Source organism: Monodon monoceros, unplaced genomic scaffold (genome assembly GCF_005190385.1).
Source record: "Monodon monoceros isolate NGI ecotype Baffin Bay Population unplaced genomic scaffold, NGI_Narwhal_1 Super_Scaffold_10, whole genome shotgun sequence".
Classification (NCBI taxonomy): domain Eukaryota; kingdom Metazoa; phylum Chordata; class Mammalia; order Artiodactyla; family Monodontidae; genus Monodon; species Monodon monoceros.
Genome location: NW_021703766.1, coordinates 49,225,943 through 49,241,923, shown reverse-complemented (window position 1 = coordinate 49,241,923; position 15,981 = coordinate 49,225,943). Strand labels below are relative to the sequence as shown.

General features: G+C 48.4%; 1 protein-coding gene across 1 annotated transcript in view; it reads left to right on the top strand.

Moving 5' to 3' along the window:
- The window catches only part of NOVA2 (NOVA alternative splicing regulator 2), a 29,312-nt gene that overhangs the window by 8,532 nt on the left and 4,799 nt on the right, over positions 1–15,981 (top strand). Inside the window, exons 2-3 of the mRNA XM_029213465.1 lie at positions 789–932; positions 6,104–6,270. Coding sequence (XP_029069298.1) covers positions 789–932; positions 6,104–6,270 — 311 coding nt within the window. The remainder of the gene's footprint in view (positions 1–788; positions 933–6,103; positions 6,271–15,981) is intronic.

Below are 15,981 nucleotides of genomic sequence, written 5' to 3'. Positions count from 1 at the left end.
CCCATAGTTCTGTTTCCTCCTCGACTGTCTGGAAACAGTGTATCATAATGGTTCAGAGCATGGACTCTGGAGCCAGGTGGGGTTCAGATCTCAGCCCTGCCACCTACTAGCTATGTGAACGGGAGCAATTTCTTCACCTTTGTTTACTTATCTGGAGAATGGGTTTTTTTTTAAAGTACCTCCCTCAGCCTCAGTGTGAAAATGAAAAAAAACTCGTATTTGTAAATTACTTGGAACAGAGTCTAGCGCATATTGGGTGCTATAGAAATGTTTGATGAACAAAGAATGCCGCATTCTTGGGGAAGGCTTTCCTGGCCATCGGATCTGACAGTGTAGCACCTACACTCCCCTTCCTCTTTCCTGCCTCTTTTTGTTTTCTTAGTACTTACCACCATCCGACAACGTAAAACATACTGTCTGTCTCCCCCCTCTAGAAGAGTGTAGCTGTGTGAGCTCTTGGCTGAATCACCAAAACTCTTTTGGCCTTATTTGCCTTATTTGCGAAATCAGGGAGCTTTGTCTGTTTTCTTCATGGCTGTTTCACTAGAACGGTGCCAAGCACGTAGCAGGTGCTCAGGAATTATTTGCGGAATGAATGAATAAATGAGCGAATGAAGATCATGGCGTGTTTTATTTTCCTACTGCTATTCTCTTGGTCATTGCTTCTCTGTGTTGCTGTGATCCCAGTGGTTTCCTAGCCCAGCCCATGCCAGTGCCTCCCTGGAGGTACCGTCCAAAGGTGAAGAGCCTTCTCCCCTGACTCCCGTCCCCTCTGTGTGCCCCTGCAGAGGAAGGCGAATACTTCCTGAAGGTGCTGATCCCCAGCTACGCGGCGGGCTCCATCATTGGCAAGGGCGGGCAGACCATCGTGCAGCTGCAGAAGGAGACGGGAGCTACCATCAAGCTCTCCAAGTCCAAAGACTTCTATCCGGGTGAGCCCCAGCCCAGCCCTCTTCCTCCGGCCTCCCATCCCTCCCACCTGGGCCCTCTAGGAGGGGGAAGGGCTGCCCTAGGGGCAGTGAGAGTGGTAGGGGGCCTCCCCTCCCCCTAAGGGGACAGAGCTGCCCTCGGCCCCAGGGGCCAGGCCTGAGCAGATGGGGGTGGGGGCAGGGCAAGACAATGGGGCTGCTGCATATTCATGAGCTCATTTGCATGATGTGCTGGCAGATGTGCCCCTTCCCACACACCTGCCCCTTTGGGTCAGTTGGAGGAGCTGGTGGGGGGGGCCAAGGAGGCGGGTGTTAGGGTGTCCCTCAGGGCTTGGGGGGCCAGCCATGCATGTTACATAGACTCTTTCCCTTTGGATTTCTCTGTCACCCCATCTTGCCCCAATCTGAGTCGCTCTGGTTTTCCATCTGTGTCATTCTTTATGTGTCTCTCATCCTGTTTCTGACTTTCCCATCTCTTGTTCCCTTAGGCTCCATTCCCATCGGCTTCTCTCTGTCTCCTCCTGCTCTGCTTTCTGCTCTGTCTCTCTGGTTCTGTTTGGACATCCCCCATCTCTGTTCTCTTAGCCTCCCAGCCAGTCTGTCTGTCTTGGCTTTTTCCTCTTCCTCCCCTCTTCTTCCCTTCCCTTTCTGTCTTCCCATCTCTCTCCCCATATTTTCCTTTTCCCCCACTTCTCTTATTCTCACATTTTTCTCTGTCTTCCTCTCCCAACTCTCTCTGTTCAGTCACCCATTCAACCAGTAGTTGGTAGCGCCTCTCAATGGGGTCATTCTTTGCCGGCATTGCCCCTCATTTCTTTCTGCCCCTGCTTGCCCATCTCTCCCTTTATGTTTCTCTTTTTCTCCTAAGTCTCAGCTCCCTCGTGTTTTTTTTCTTCCCCTCTCTCCAAAATCAGCCCCTTTTCTGCCTCTCCTCCAGCTCTATCTCCCTTCCTTCAATCATAAATTTTTCCAGGCCCCTCCACTCTCTATAATCTCCCTCAATATCTCTCACCCCTTCATATATCCCTCCCAAGACCTATGCCTGAGTTTTGACATCTAGGAATCCAGGGAAGGCCCCCTGAACTGCATCTCTGGTCCAGCACTGGTTCTAGTTCATCCTTAATCCCCTTGGATTTTTTAGGTCAAACACCAGAGCTGGAGCCGAGGGTCAGGACAAATTCATATTCTCTCTCTCTCTCTCTCTCTCTCTCTCTCTCTCTCTCTCTGTGTGTGTCTCTTTCTCTCTCTCTCTCCTCCCTCCACCCCCCTGCCTCCCATCTAACTAAGCAGCTTTGGCAAGAGGTTTAGAGAACAGTCCAGGGAACCTGGCACAACCCCCTTTTCTCTTCCTCCCTGGCCCAGTTTTCCTCCTCACTCCCCTAGCCCACAAGATACGGATGAGACCTCTGCTTGGGACTTTCATCCAAGGACACTTGGTTCCTTGCCCCTGGATCACATTCTGTGACATAACACATGTCATTCCCTCTCAACTCAGTGACACATCCCACTGGCCAGGCAGCCTAGAACCCCAGAGGATGGGACAGTCATTGCCTCTCTCCTGGGCCGAACACTGTTCAAACAAGCAACGTGAGCCAGCGTCTCTCCCCAGCCCCTGGATGTGCAGCCAGCCCCGCTCCCCACCCCCAAATTGGAACTTCCAGATCATACAGCATATACTAGCTCCTGGCTCAGAGATGCAGTACACAGCTCCCTACATCCTGGTCCTGTCCTTAGGACTTCCCAGGACCCACAGGAACGTAAGAAATGGAGATGCTACTGCTCAAGCATGTGTTCCTCTGCTCCTGGCTGATACCTTTCATTCATTCATTCAACATATATTCTCTGAGCATCTTCTCTATGCCAGCACCATACCGGACCGAGATGGGGACACAAGCAGTGACTGAGGCACCCCAGCCTAGCCCTCCCGGATCTCACATCCCAGTGGGGGAGATAAACCGAACACCATTGATGACCTAGAGTGGTCAGAGCTGGGACAGGGAAACCCAGAGGATGGAGGGAGCCCAGACAGGGCACCCGACCCAGCCTGAGGAGATTAGGAAGGGCTTCCTGGAGGAGGAGGCCAGAATAATAAGAGTGAGCTAGGTAAGCAGCAGTGAAGGGTGCTCCAGGGAGATGAAAGAGCATGTTCAAAGGCTGGGGGTGGGGGTTAGTTTGTTCAGTGTGGCTGGTGAAAGGACAGGTAAAAACTGATAATAGAGAAATTGAAAGGGTCCTCTGGGCCAAGTTGGTTCTGTCTCTCTCTCTCACACACACACACTGATGTGTCTACTCCATGAAACAAAAACCTACCTGGCCTTTACCCAAAGGGAGGGGTAGAACACACAAAGGGTGTCCCCTCCTTGATACAGAAACCCCAAGCCCCAGATTCAATCCTTCCCAGTCATACATGGAGAAACTTAGACCCAGAAGAGGCAGGTACCTGCCCAAAGCCACACAGTCTTCTGTGTAGCTCACCAGACATTCTAGTGATTCTAAAACTCCTCCTGATTTTGAGGAGCCGCCTGAAGCCCTGGACCCTAGCCCCAGAAGAAAAACGGACACATACACTTTTTAAATTTTTTTACTGATTTATAACATCTCTGCAGCCAAGTGCAAAATCTTAAGTGACTACTTAATAAATTCATACATATTCTTTTTTACCATCAAAAATACAAAAGCAGAATTGCAATCATTGTATGCCTCTCCCCACCACACACACACACACACTCCACCCACCCCACATTTAGCACAGGATGGCTCAATGGTTAAAAGCCCAGACTCTGAAGCCAGACACCTGGGTTCAAAACCCTGATCTTTCACTACTGGCTGAGTGAACTTGGACAAATCCCAGACCTCTGTGCCTTAGTGTCCTTAGCAGTAAATGAAGAATAATAATATTGCCTGCCTCATGTACTAAAGTGAACAAATACATATAAAGTGCTTAGAACGATGCCTGGCGATTGGTGTTATGTAAGCACCAGCTGTTATTATTAGATATTCTTTCAGGGTTAAACTGAGTCCCCCAAAGCCCCTGTGGACCCTGGTTAAGAACTACAAGTCTGTGAGATCACAGACTCCCTGAGCTGGAAGGAAGCCTCCCAGAGATGGAGAGCTGGGCCACTTCAGTCAGGCTCTCCCTGGGGCCACCCCACCCCCTAGTTCCCACCCTGACCCACACCCTTTCCTATTTACACCCAGACGGAGGCAGCCTGCACGCTGACTCACGCTTGGCTCAGACCAAGCCATTGTTCTGGGGTGGAGGGGAGTACGAGCAAGGAGCAGCGGCCCAAAGGAGATGGGGGATGTCAACTACCCCGGTGACCCAAGACAGTGACACTCAGACACATGGCGAGACTCGCTTGCGGGGCTGAGAGATAGCAAGCAAGGGGTCAGGGTGGTAACACTAGCATGCCACACTGGAATGCCCACAGGACACCAGACACTCACCCCCAAGTGTCCCAGACACACAGGCACACGGAGCCTGGAGCACACTCAGGACCTTTTACAGACCCAGGGAGTTAACTGGTCCTGCAGAGAGATTCCCACCCAGGAAGAGACACACACACACACACCCCACACACCTAATACGTCCAAATCAGCCAGGCGCTCACAGCTTCACCCCGGCCAGGCTTGGTGGAGTCGTCTTTGTCTGTCTGTAATTCAGACACTCAGACACACACACGAATACATCAGTCCTCCAAACAGTCTTACATACTGACCCCTGGGTCTGCCTGTTGGTCTCTTTCTCTTCCTCATGTTCACACACATCAGTCACAGAGTCTTGCCTGTTTCCTATACACGCACCCTTACACATATATGTGCATTCCACATACCACTCATCCAAGTAGTCTTTTGAACACCTAGGGGTGTCTGGATATCTCTTTCCCTTACACACACACACACACACACACAGAGTCATACAATCTCCAAGTGCTATACATTCATCGTACAGCCTCAATGCCACTTCCTGGGATTCTTTGTTTCTTACTCTCAAACCCTTGGGCACACCCAGCTCAAGTCTCACAAATAGTGTACATAACCTCAAACGTCACAGCGACACCCAAAGTCTTTCCCCCCACACAAGAGTACACATAAACGTCTTTACTGGAATCACTATGTCACAGAGTCTTTTTATATCTCTGTCTCTCCTGCTTTTTCTTTTACACACACACATGCACACACACACACGTAAAGATAATTGAGCCAGTCCTGCCCAAGTATACACATGCACACACACACCACTCACCCAAACAGCCTCACAGATGTACTCACACTGGTCAGTCAGTGTTACCCAGAGTCTCTCTCCCATACACATATATCCCAGCATCACCCAGAATTAGTGTCTCCTCTCCCTGCTGCCCACCCCCAATACACATAGTAAGGATGCCCAGGTCAGAACCACAGCCAATATCTGGAGAATCGCCAGCAAAGGCACCCACCTCACCCTGCTTTCTCCATCCCCCTGTCTCCACTCTTCCATGAGTTGCCTTTGCCCCACTCTGCTCTCCCCTCTTCACAGCCTTGCCCTCCCCCACCCCTCAGCCCTCCATCTGGTGGGTCCAGGCAGGCACTCAGGCCTCTCTGCTGTCTCCCCCATCCCCCAGCCCTTCCCCATCCTCTCCAAAAGCCCAGAGGCCGTTGCTGCAGGCTTTCAGGGGTTGCCATGGCAACGGGGCCTCATCCCTAGTCCCCCTGGGGGTGGGCTGAGGACCCAGCCAGCCACACCGATAAGGGGGTTCCAGTTACTGTGGCAACCGTTGCAGGCCTGAGCTCTCGGCTTCTAGAAGGTGGGGAGGGGGGAGTGAGTGAATGGTTGCCAAAGCAACCGAGAGAGCCAGCAAGGACTGGGAAGAGGCAGCTGAGCCCCGTCTCCCTTGCCCAGGGCTGCTGTGGGCATAGCAAAGTACTTAAGCATCATTCTTCCATCCCCTGGGGTTGTTTTAAGGGAGGGAGAGGAAGTGCAGATAATAAAACAGGGATTCCTCTCATTCTCCCAGCTACCCATCATGGTCTGGGAGCCCATGCCAGCTTGCCCAGGCTTATCAAGTGACCTGGGGCCAGTGAGGTCCACTCTCTGGACCTAAGTCTTCTCCGTCCATTAAATGGGGCCTGTCTCTCAGGAATGCTCCCCTTCCTGTCTGATGAGTGTGCCCTCTCTCTTCTTTGCTCAACAGGAACCACAGAGCGAGTATGCCTGGTACAGGGCACGGCAGAGGCCTTGAATGCTGTGCACAGCTTTATTGCCGAGAAGGTCCGAGAAATCCCACAAGCGATGACCAAGCCCGAGGTGGTCAATATCCTTCAACCCCAAACCACAATGAATCCTGACAGAGCCAAGCAGGTTAGCAGGGGCAGAGGCTGAGTCTCTGTAAAGCTGGTGGGGTTTGAGAGAAAACACTTCTTCCACGTCACTGGATTGTGATGGGGGTTCAATGGGATAATGGCTATAAAACATTTACCAGTCAGATACGTGGTAGTGGTTAGTATTATTGTTAGAGTCAGCCTAAGGACTCCAGACCTCTTAGAGTGATTTGATTCAGAGAGAGAGTGAAGGTCTGGGAGAATCTGACCCAGACCCCCTTACTTATTCCTCCTTCCTAGGATTCTCCAGATCCTCTTCTCTCTTCCACATCTTCCCATTGTCTCTCAAAACCACCCGCTTCCCACTTCCTGTTCTCACCGGAAGTAACCTCAGCGACACCCCCATCCATAGGCAGAAAATTTTAGAAGCAGCCTCCGGTACTCCCTCTCTCCATTAATGACTGAACAGGAGTAGCCACCATTTTGGAGAGAAGATGTTCCATTGGGCGGGGGCGGGTCCCTCTCCTACACAGCCCTCTCAAGGAGGGATGGAAGGAGAAGGGCAGAGCCTCTCTGTTGCCTCAGTTACCTGGAAGCCGTGGTGTAGGGGAGTGGCAAGGAGCTGACCGATCGCTTCCTGGGCCCCTCGCGTTGCCAAGACCACCATGCACACCGGGCAGGTGGGCTTGCTGCAAAGCCCCTGGCAGCACGGTCCTGACTGCGTAGAAGGCCAAGGAGGAAGAGAGCACGGGGTTGGCTGCAGCAAACTCCCCGTTTTCTCTCCCCTTCCCCGCTCCCGTATACATGTGCACACGATGACCCGGGCAGGCGGACAGGCCACTTGTGAGGGTTCCTTAAAGTCTGCCTAAAAGCAAAGACAAGAGAGAGGGCCTCGGTAAAAGGAAGCTGGAATTCCCGGGAATTCTTTTTGCCCTGAGGTGGGGGAGACCACGGGTCTAAGTTTCTCTGAGCTCGTGGGGAAACAGTGGGCAGAAAGCTCTGGAAGAATGCTTCGGAGCGGAGCGTTCCCCGCAAAGTCTGCGGGCTTGGGGCTTGGAGCGCGGCTGCTGTCCTTGGTGCTGAAGCATCTCTGCTCCTCGCGCCCTGCCAGGCCTCTCCCAAATCCCTTTCCACCAGCAGGCCACAGCTTACCCACAGTTTACAGGGAAGCGAGGATATTGCCTCTTCCCTCCGCCTTGGTCGTGGCCACTAGGGGCTCAGGGTTCATCAAGAGTTTGTACATGTTGCAGGGGAAATGGGGTCAGCACCGTCTGTGCTTGAGCCTCCCTCTCCACCACCTAAGCCACGGGAAGTCTGAAATAGCGGAGTCGAAAGGTTACAGAACCAGGACTTCTTCCTCTGCCTTATTACTCCGGGGCTCCAAAGAATGCGAGAGATAATGGCTGAAGGCTCAGGCTCTGGAATCAGATGTTGAGTTGAATTTTCCTCTGATGCTTCTTACCTGTGTGACCTTGAGCAGGTGACTTGATTTCTCCATGTAAAATGAGATTTATTATGGTACCCACTTAAGGGTGGTGGCTAGTGTTCATTAACATTTGAAAAGCACTTATCATGCATGCCTAATGTATAGAAAGTTCTCAAAACATGTTCGCCGTTGTCGTTATTATGGGATTTTTGAGTCAGGAGGCAGGTCTATTCCCTTTCTGCCTTGGACTTGCTGTGTTGCTCTGTGTCTTTTTCCCTTCTGTATGCCTCAGTTTCCCTTTCTTTACAGTGGGGAAGCTGGGCCGAGCCAGGGATTATAAATGGAAATGCCTCCAGGATTCGGAAAGGGAACATAAAGGATTGAGGACCTTGGACTCAACATAGAGATATCATGCCATCCCTAAAGGGGGCAGCTGCTATTCACCTTCACTTGATTCTTGCCATTTGGGAATGGGGACAGAGTATTACATCTTCCCCATTTTTCCAGAGAAGTCAAAAATATTTTAAATCAACTGATTTTTCAAGGTTGGCTCAGTTTTGAAAACACTGTGTGGCTGTGGGCCGGCTATGGGCTGAGCGTCACCAGTTTGCCACCTCTGGGCTAGACCGGCGATTCTCAGCCCTGGCTGGTATCTGAGTCATCTGGGTAGCTTAAAACACAGATTCCTGAGTCGTGGCCTGGAGCCGCTGAATCAGAGTTTCTGGGGAGAAGGCGTGGGGATCTGAACATGGACTCTGGCCTGGGATCAGATTCTGGCTCTACTGGTCACTATCTGTGTGACCTTAGGCAAGTTACTTAACCTCTCCGTGCCTCCGTTTCCCAATCTATAAAGTGTGATAATAACAGTACCTACCTTGTAGGGTTGTTGCTAAAATTCAGTTAGTTACTATATGGAAGTATTTTAAAAAGTGCCTGGCACGTGGTAAGCACTGTTAGCGGCCACTGCTGTTATTGTTGTTGTTATTTATTATTATTATTTTTAAATCTCCAGACTTGGAAACCTCTGAGGCAGATGGTCTCTGAGGTCTTTCTGGCTCTAAGACACCTACAATTCTATGGCTCTGTGATTCCAAGATTCTAGACCTGTATTATTCTAACAGTCTACTGTTCTAACATCCAAGATTCCATAGAACCGCCTGTGCAGATCTAAGATGCTGTGGTCTTGCAATCTGGGCCTATCATGAAGGCAGCTACTGTTTTCTGAGGGCTTCCCATGTGCCAGGCACTAAGGGATCATTTTAGTCATTGAATATTCTCAATAATTGTATAGAGTAGCTGTGGTTATGTCAATGTCAGAGATGAGGAAACGGAAGCACAGAGAGGTGAAGGCATTTGCTTTCACCGTTTCTTGGCGAACACAGTTCCTTGGATGAAAAGGTTCCATCCTTCCCCCATTGCTCTGAAATGCTGTATCACATACTAAATACCTCTTTACCCTTAGGCCTGGTTTTGTACATTTTTCTGTTCTATCCCCTTGACTTGTCAGACTTCTTTTTCTCCAATGATTTCTTTAAAATAACAGCTGTATTGAGATATAATTCACATACTGTAAAGTTCACCATTTTACAGTGTGTAATTCAGTGGTTTCAGTATATTCACAAGGTTGTGCATTGATCACCACTATGTAATTCTAAAACATTTTTACCACCCCAAAAAAAGCCCCATAGCCATTAACAGTGATTTTCCATTCCCCCAGTGCCTCTGCCCCAGCCCCTTCCCACCATTAATCTACTTTTAGTGTCTATGGATTTCCCTATTCTGAATAGTTTATATAGATTGAATGATATTTCTGTGGCATTTTGAGTCTGGCTTCTTTCCCTTAGCATAATGTCTTCAAGATTCATCCATACTGGGAATTCCCTGGCGGTCCAATGGTTAGGACTCCACACTTTCACTGCCGAGGGCACGGGCTCAGTCCCTGGTCAGGGAACTTAGATCCCCACAAGCCGCATGATGTGGCCAAAAAAAAATAAAAAAAAAGATTCATCCATACTGTAGCATATAACAAAACTTCATTCCTTTTTATGGCCAAATAATATTTCACTGTATGGATATACCACATTTTGTCTATTCATCAATTGATAGAAATTTGGGGTGTTTCTACTTTTTAGCTATTATGAATAATGCTGCTAATGAACATATGTGTGGATGTATGTTTTCAGTTCTCTTGGATATATACCTAGGGTGGAATTTGTAGGTCATATGATAAATCTACGTTTAACTTTTTGAAGAACCGCCAGACTGTTTTCCAAAGTGGCTGTACCACAGATGTGGGATTTAAATCCAGGTCCGCCCATGGGGATAACAATGACAACAACCATTTCATGTGTACCTACTATGGGCACATATTAATTGCCTGCTCTCATGGCATCCAGTGCTTGGCACATAGTAGGTGCTCAGCAAATGTTGCTTGTTTGAATGAATGGGTGATGACATGCCCATGGGGACCAAGCAGAAACATGACTGAGGGGAGGTAGTCTGGTGTAACCTGGCAGAGATAGGCACTATATGTCATCTGGAGGGCAGCCATACTCAGTTCTGGCTAATTGTGGCCATGCTTGAATTTCAAGCTCATCATTTCATGCATGATCTCCATTAGACCTCACAGTAATCCTATGGAAGAGGTATGAATGTCTCCATTTTATGGAAGAGAAAACTGAGTTTCCAAAAGATTAGGTCCCTTGCCCAGAATCAGTGGTGGAGCCAGGATCTGAACCCGAGCAGGTGCCTCCAGAGTCCAGGGCAGCTTTTCAGGGGTTTGTTTGCAACGGGCTGCAGACTGGTGGTCTGACTGCTACACAGTGGTTCTTAGACGTTTTGAAGTGGTTACCAACATTTAAAAACTAGGCCGCTTCACATTTTACAAGTCAGAATTGCCAGTTAATCTGTAAAACTCATATCAGGCTGAATTTGAATATCACACACACACACAGACCACCACCACCAGGTGAGATGCATGCACCTGGCTGCCTACACCCAGTCCCATTCCTGCTTGGTCCTTTGGGCATTTCATCATCCATTCTTTCATCCAGCCATTCATTCACCCACTCTTGGCTGAGTATGTGCCAGGCATTCCTCTAGGCACTGAGAACCCAGCAGTAAACAGTACAGACACAAATCTCTACCCTTGTGGATCTTAAAATTCTTCCTGGAGAATCAGAAAATAAGTAAATAAATAAAATGTATAGGATGTCAGAGAGTGAAAAGTATTATGAAGAAAAGACAGAGAAAAAGGAAAGGAAGTATTGGGGCCTTTTTTTCTCTTAACTTTTTTTTTTTTTTTTTTGCGGTACGCGGGCCTCTCACTGTTGTGGCCTCTCCCGTTGAGGAGCACAGGCTCCGGACGCGCAGGCTCAGCGGCCATGGCTCACGGGCCCAGCCGCTCCGTGGCATGTGGGATCTTCCCGGACCGGGGCACTAACCCGCGTCCCCTGCATCGGCAGGCGGACTCTTAACCACTGCGCCAGCAGGGAGGCCCCCTCTCTTAACTTTTTATTTGGAAAATGTTTAAAGAACGTTACAATGAACTCCCTATACACTGCACTTAGATTCACCAATTGTTAACACATGTTTTATCTCTACACACACACACACACACACACACACACACACACACACACACGTTGTTTTTTGGGGGTTTTTTTGTTGATCTATTTGAAAATAAGTTGTAGATCTCATGACTCTTCACCTCTAAATACTTCAGTATATATCTCCCAAGAACAAGGACAGTCTCCTATGTTATTATATTACTATTATCACACCTATAAAAATTAACACTGAATTCATATTATTTAATAAAAAGTCCATATTCAGATTACCCCAAAATATCTTTTATATCTATAAAGTATTTTTATTAAAGATTCAGTTAATGTTCATGCGTTGCATTTGGTTGTTATACCTCCTTAATCTCTTTTAATCTAGCATAGCCTAGGATATAGTTTTGAAGGTAGAGCCAACAGAATTGCTGATTGGATGCTGAGTGTAAAGGAAAGAGAGGACTTCTAAGGGTTGGGACTGAGTAGTGGAAGGATGCATTTCCATGTGCTGAAATGAGGAACACCATGGCAGAAACACATTTGAGGAGGAAGATGAGATTTTAAGTTTGAGGTGTCCACTCAGCATCATACTAGAGTTGTGAGGTTAGCAGTTATGAGTCTGGAGGTATCCATGCTGGAGATGTAAAATAAACACAGACAAGCTTTGATAATCAGGTGGTCAGGGAAGGCCCTTCTGGGGAGGTGCATTTGTGCAATGAATGAAGAGAGGGGCGAGCCGTCTTTTCTGGGGAAAAGCATTCCAGGTGAGGGAACAGCAGGTGCAAAGTCCCTGAGTCTGGGCAGAGCTTGGCAAGTTGGAGGAACAGCAGGGAGTCTGGTGTGTCTGCAGTGGAGTCAGCAAGAGGGAGGGAAGAGTGAAGTCAGAGAGATCAACAGGGAACAGAGCATGTCAGAGCAGTGGTTCTCAGCCCTGTTTGCCTGTTTGAAGGGAGCCAATGTCCCCTTTCTCCTACAAATATTTTCCTATGCCCACTTTACTCTCTGAAATTATATATATAATATGTCTATTTGTATAAATAAAAAACATATCTGGGGCTTCCTTGATGGCACAGTAGTTAAGAATCCGCCTGCCAATGCAGGGGACACGGGTTTGATCCCTGGTCCGGGAAGATCCCACATGCTGTGGTGCAACTAAGCCCGTGTGCCACAACTACTGAGCCTACGCTCTAGAGCTCGTGAGCCACAACTACTGAAGCCCGCGTGCCACAACTACTGAAGCCCACGTGCCTAGAGCCTGTGCTCCACAACAAGAGAAGCCACCGCAATGAGAAGCCCGCGCATCGCAAGGAAGAGTAGAGAAAGCCCGCGCGCAGCAACGAAGACCCAACGCAGACATAAATAAATAAATAAATAAATAAAAATAATTCTTGATGATTTTTTTTTTGCGGTACACGGGCCTCTCACTGTTGTGGCCTCTCCCATTGTGGAGCACAGGCTCCAGACGCGCAGGCTCAGCAGCCGTGGCTCACGAGCCCAGCTGCTCCGCGGCATGTGGGATCTTCCCGGACCGGGGCACGAACCCGTGTCCCCTGCATTGGCAGGCGGACTCTCAACCACTGCGCCACCAGGGAAGCCCAAAATAAATTTATTTTTTAAAAAATCTATAAGATTTTTAAAAATTTATTTATTTATTTTTGGCTGCGTTGGGTCTTCGTTGCTGCACAGGCTTTCTCTAGTTGCGGCGAGCGGGGGCTTCTCATTGGGGAGCACGGGCGCTAGGTGCGTGGGCTTCAGTAGTTGTGGCACGCGGGCTCAGTAGTTGTGGCACACGGTCTCAGTAGTTGTGGCACGCAGGCTCAGTAGTTGTGGCTCGCGGGCTCTAGAGCTCAGGCTCAGTAGTTGTGGCGCACGGGCTTAGTTGCTCCATGGCATGTGGGATCGTCCCGGACCAGGGTTCGAACCTGTTGTCCCCTGCATTGGCAGGCGGATTCTTAACCACTGCACCACCAGGGAAGCCCTATAAGATTTTTAACAGTTTTATTGAGATATAATTCACATAAATACATTTGACCCATTTAAAGTGTGCAGTTCAACGGCTTTATTATATTCAGAGTTCCGGCATCCATCACCGCAATCAATTTTAGAACATTTCATTTCCTCAAAAGGAAACCTTGATCCCCTTAGCTATCACCCCTCAATCCTCCCAGCTCTCCCCACCCCAGCCCTCAGCCACCACTAATCTACTTTGTCTCTATAGATTTGACTATTCTGAACATTCACAGAAATGGAATTATACAATATGTGGTCTGTTGTACCTTACTTCGTTCATGCAGCATAATATTTTCTAGGCTCATCCATGTTGTAGCATGCATCAGTCCTTCATTTCATTTAAATTGATTACCAAATAATATTCCATTGTACGGATGGACATTTTCTATATCCCATAAGACTTTCAAATAAAGGAGAGATGAAAGGAAGGTTATTTGTTATAAAATAAGGTGAATTTTAATATGTAAATACTCAGCCAGGGCCACAGTAGAAATAAATAATGAAACAGTCAGCTGCTCACGCCTGACGTGGCCTGAGTGAGACAGAGCGTAGTATTGGAGACTTAAATGATACAGGCATTACTCCTATGTCATGGTTTTCTTTTTTTTAATTGAAGTATAGTTGATTTACAGTGTTGTGTTAATTTCTGCTGTACAGCAAAGTGATTCAGTTATACATATATATACATTCCCTTTTGTATTCTTTTCCATTATGGTTTATGACAGGATATTGAATATAGTGCCCTGTGCTATACAGGAGGACCTTTTTGTTTATCCATTCTATATATAATAGCTTGCATGATGTCATGGTTTTCTAAAATGATGAACGACTCTTGGTAAAATTCAGAACAAAATAAAGTACAATCTTCCCTTGATTTACCAATAGTTACATCCCTGGAAATTTCAGTAGATCTTAAAACCGTGCAAAAGAAAAAACTACTTGGTACTTAACATGTATCATGGGGCTCAGTTCTGGCTGCGAGATTTATAAACAGACTTCTCACCAACATGAATGTCCAGGGGGACATTCAAAAGTCGTACAGGACCTGGGACTGTTCTTCATTGTGAGGAACTGACTCACATTATGGGGTGCAAACATCCCTGACCCTGCCCACTGCATGCCCGCATCTGTCCCCAGTTATTGCAGACAACCAAAACCGCTCCCACAATTTTCCTAACACCCCCAGGATCTGGCTTGGGGGTGGAAAGGAGAGGCAGAGATGAAAGCTTCAGAGGGTAGAATCCACAGGTCTGAGGGGACGTGAGAAGGATTGAGAAGGAGGAATTTGTGTGTAAAAATGCACTTGGAGATGTGAAAGGAGATGTTTGGTTTTGAAATATCCCCACTGGACTCAGGATTGATACGGGGGCTTCCCTGGTGGCGCAGTGGTTAAGAATCCGCCTGCCAATGCAGGGGACATGGGTTCGAGCCCTGGTCCGGGAAGATCCCACATGCCACGGAACAGCTAAGCCCGTGAACCACAACTGCTGAGCCTGCACTCTACAGTCTGCATGCCACAACTACTGCGCCCACGTGCCACAACTACTGAAGCCCGCGCACCTAGAGCCCGTGCTCCGCAACAAGAGAAGTCACGGCAATGAGAAGCCCACGCACCGCAACGAAGAGTAGCCCCCGCTCACCGCAACTAAAAGAAAACCCGCGCACAGCGACGAGGACCCAAAGCAGCCAAAAATAAAAAATAAATAAATTATTAAAAAATGATCCGATTTGTAGCTGCAAAGGATGGGCTGCTCTACAACTGAGAAGGGGGACCCTCATATGTAAGTGACCAATTTTCTCCATCTTCTCTGATGTAAGCTTTTTTTATCATCATTTTGCAGATAAGACAACTATATTAGATTGCTAGAGCTGTCAAAACAAAGTACCACGAACTGGGTGGCTTAAACAACAGAAACTCATTGTCTCACAATTCTGGAGGCTAGAAATCTGAACTCAAGGCATCGGCAGTGCTGGTTTCTTCTGAGGCCTCTGTCCTTGGCTTGTAGATAGCCATTGTCTCTCTGTCTTTTTTTTGCGGGGCAGGGGGCCCGCGCCACACAGCTTGCAAGATCTCAGTTCCCTGACCAGCGATTGAACCTGGGCCACGGCAGTGAAAGCCTGGAATCCTAACCACTAGGCCACCAGGGAGCTCCCCCTCTCTGTCTTCACATGGTCCTCCCCCTGTGTGTGTCTGTGTCCTAATCTCCTCTTCTTATAAGGACACCAACCGTATTGGATTAGGGTCCACCCTAATGACCTCACTTAACCTTAAATGCCTCTTTAAATACCCTATCTCCATATACAATCATATTCTGAGGTATTAGGGGTTATGACTTCAACATGTGAATTGGGGTGGGAGGGGACAGCAATTCAGCTCATAACAACAATGAAGAGCTTAAGCGAAGTGACCACGTCATAGGGTGGAAAGCACAATGGAGCAGGAATCCACGAGGCTGGATTTCAGTTCCTTCGCTGTCTGGGTGACCTTGGGGCAAGTCCCTTCACCTCTTAGGCCTCAAGTGGCTCATCTGCAAAGTGAGACTAATGATGCCTTTTCTGGGGCTGGGAATCGGAGTACTTAATGATATAGAAGGACATGGGCACCAGTGCAAGATTGGAGAGAGGTCCTGGAGGGCTCCCACTGGGTTAGTCTTTCAGCTTCTAGGTGCCGGATGGAAGGGAGGTCCCAGATGGAAGGGAGGTCCCAGGGGTCCCAGGAACAGGGTGGCTGAGAGGCTACTGAGGAGAGATGGAGTAG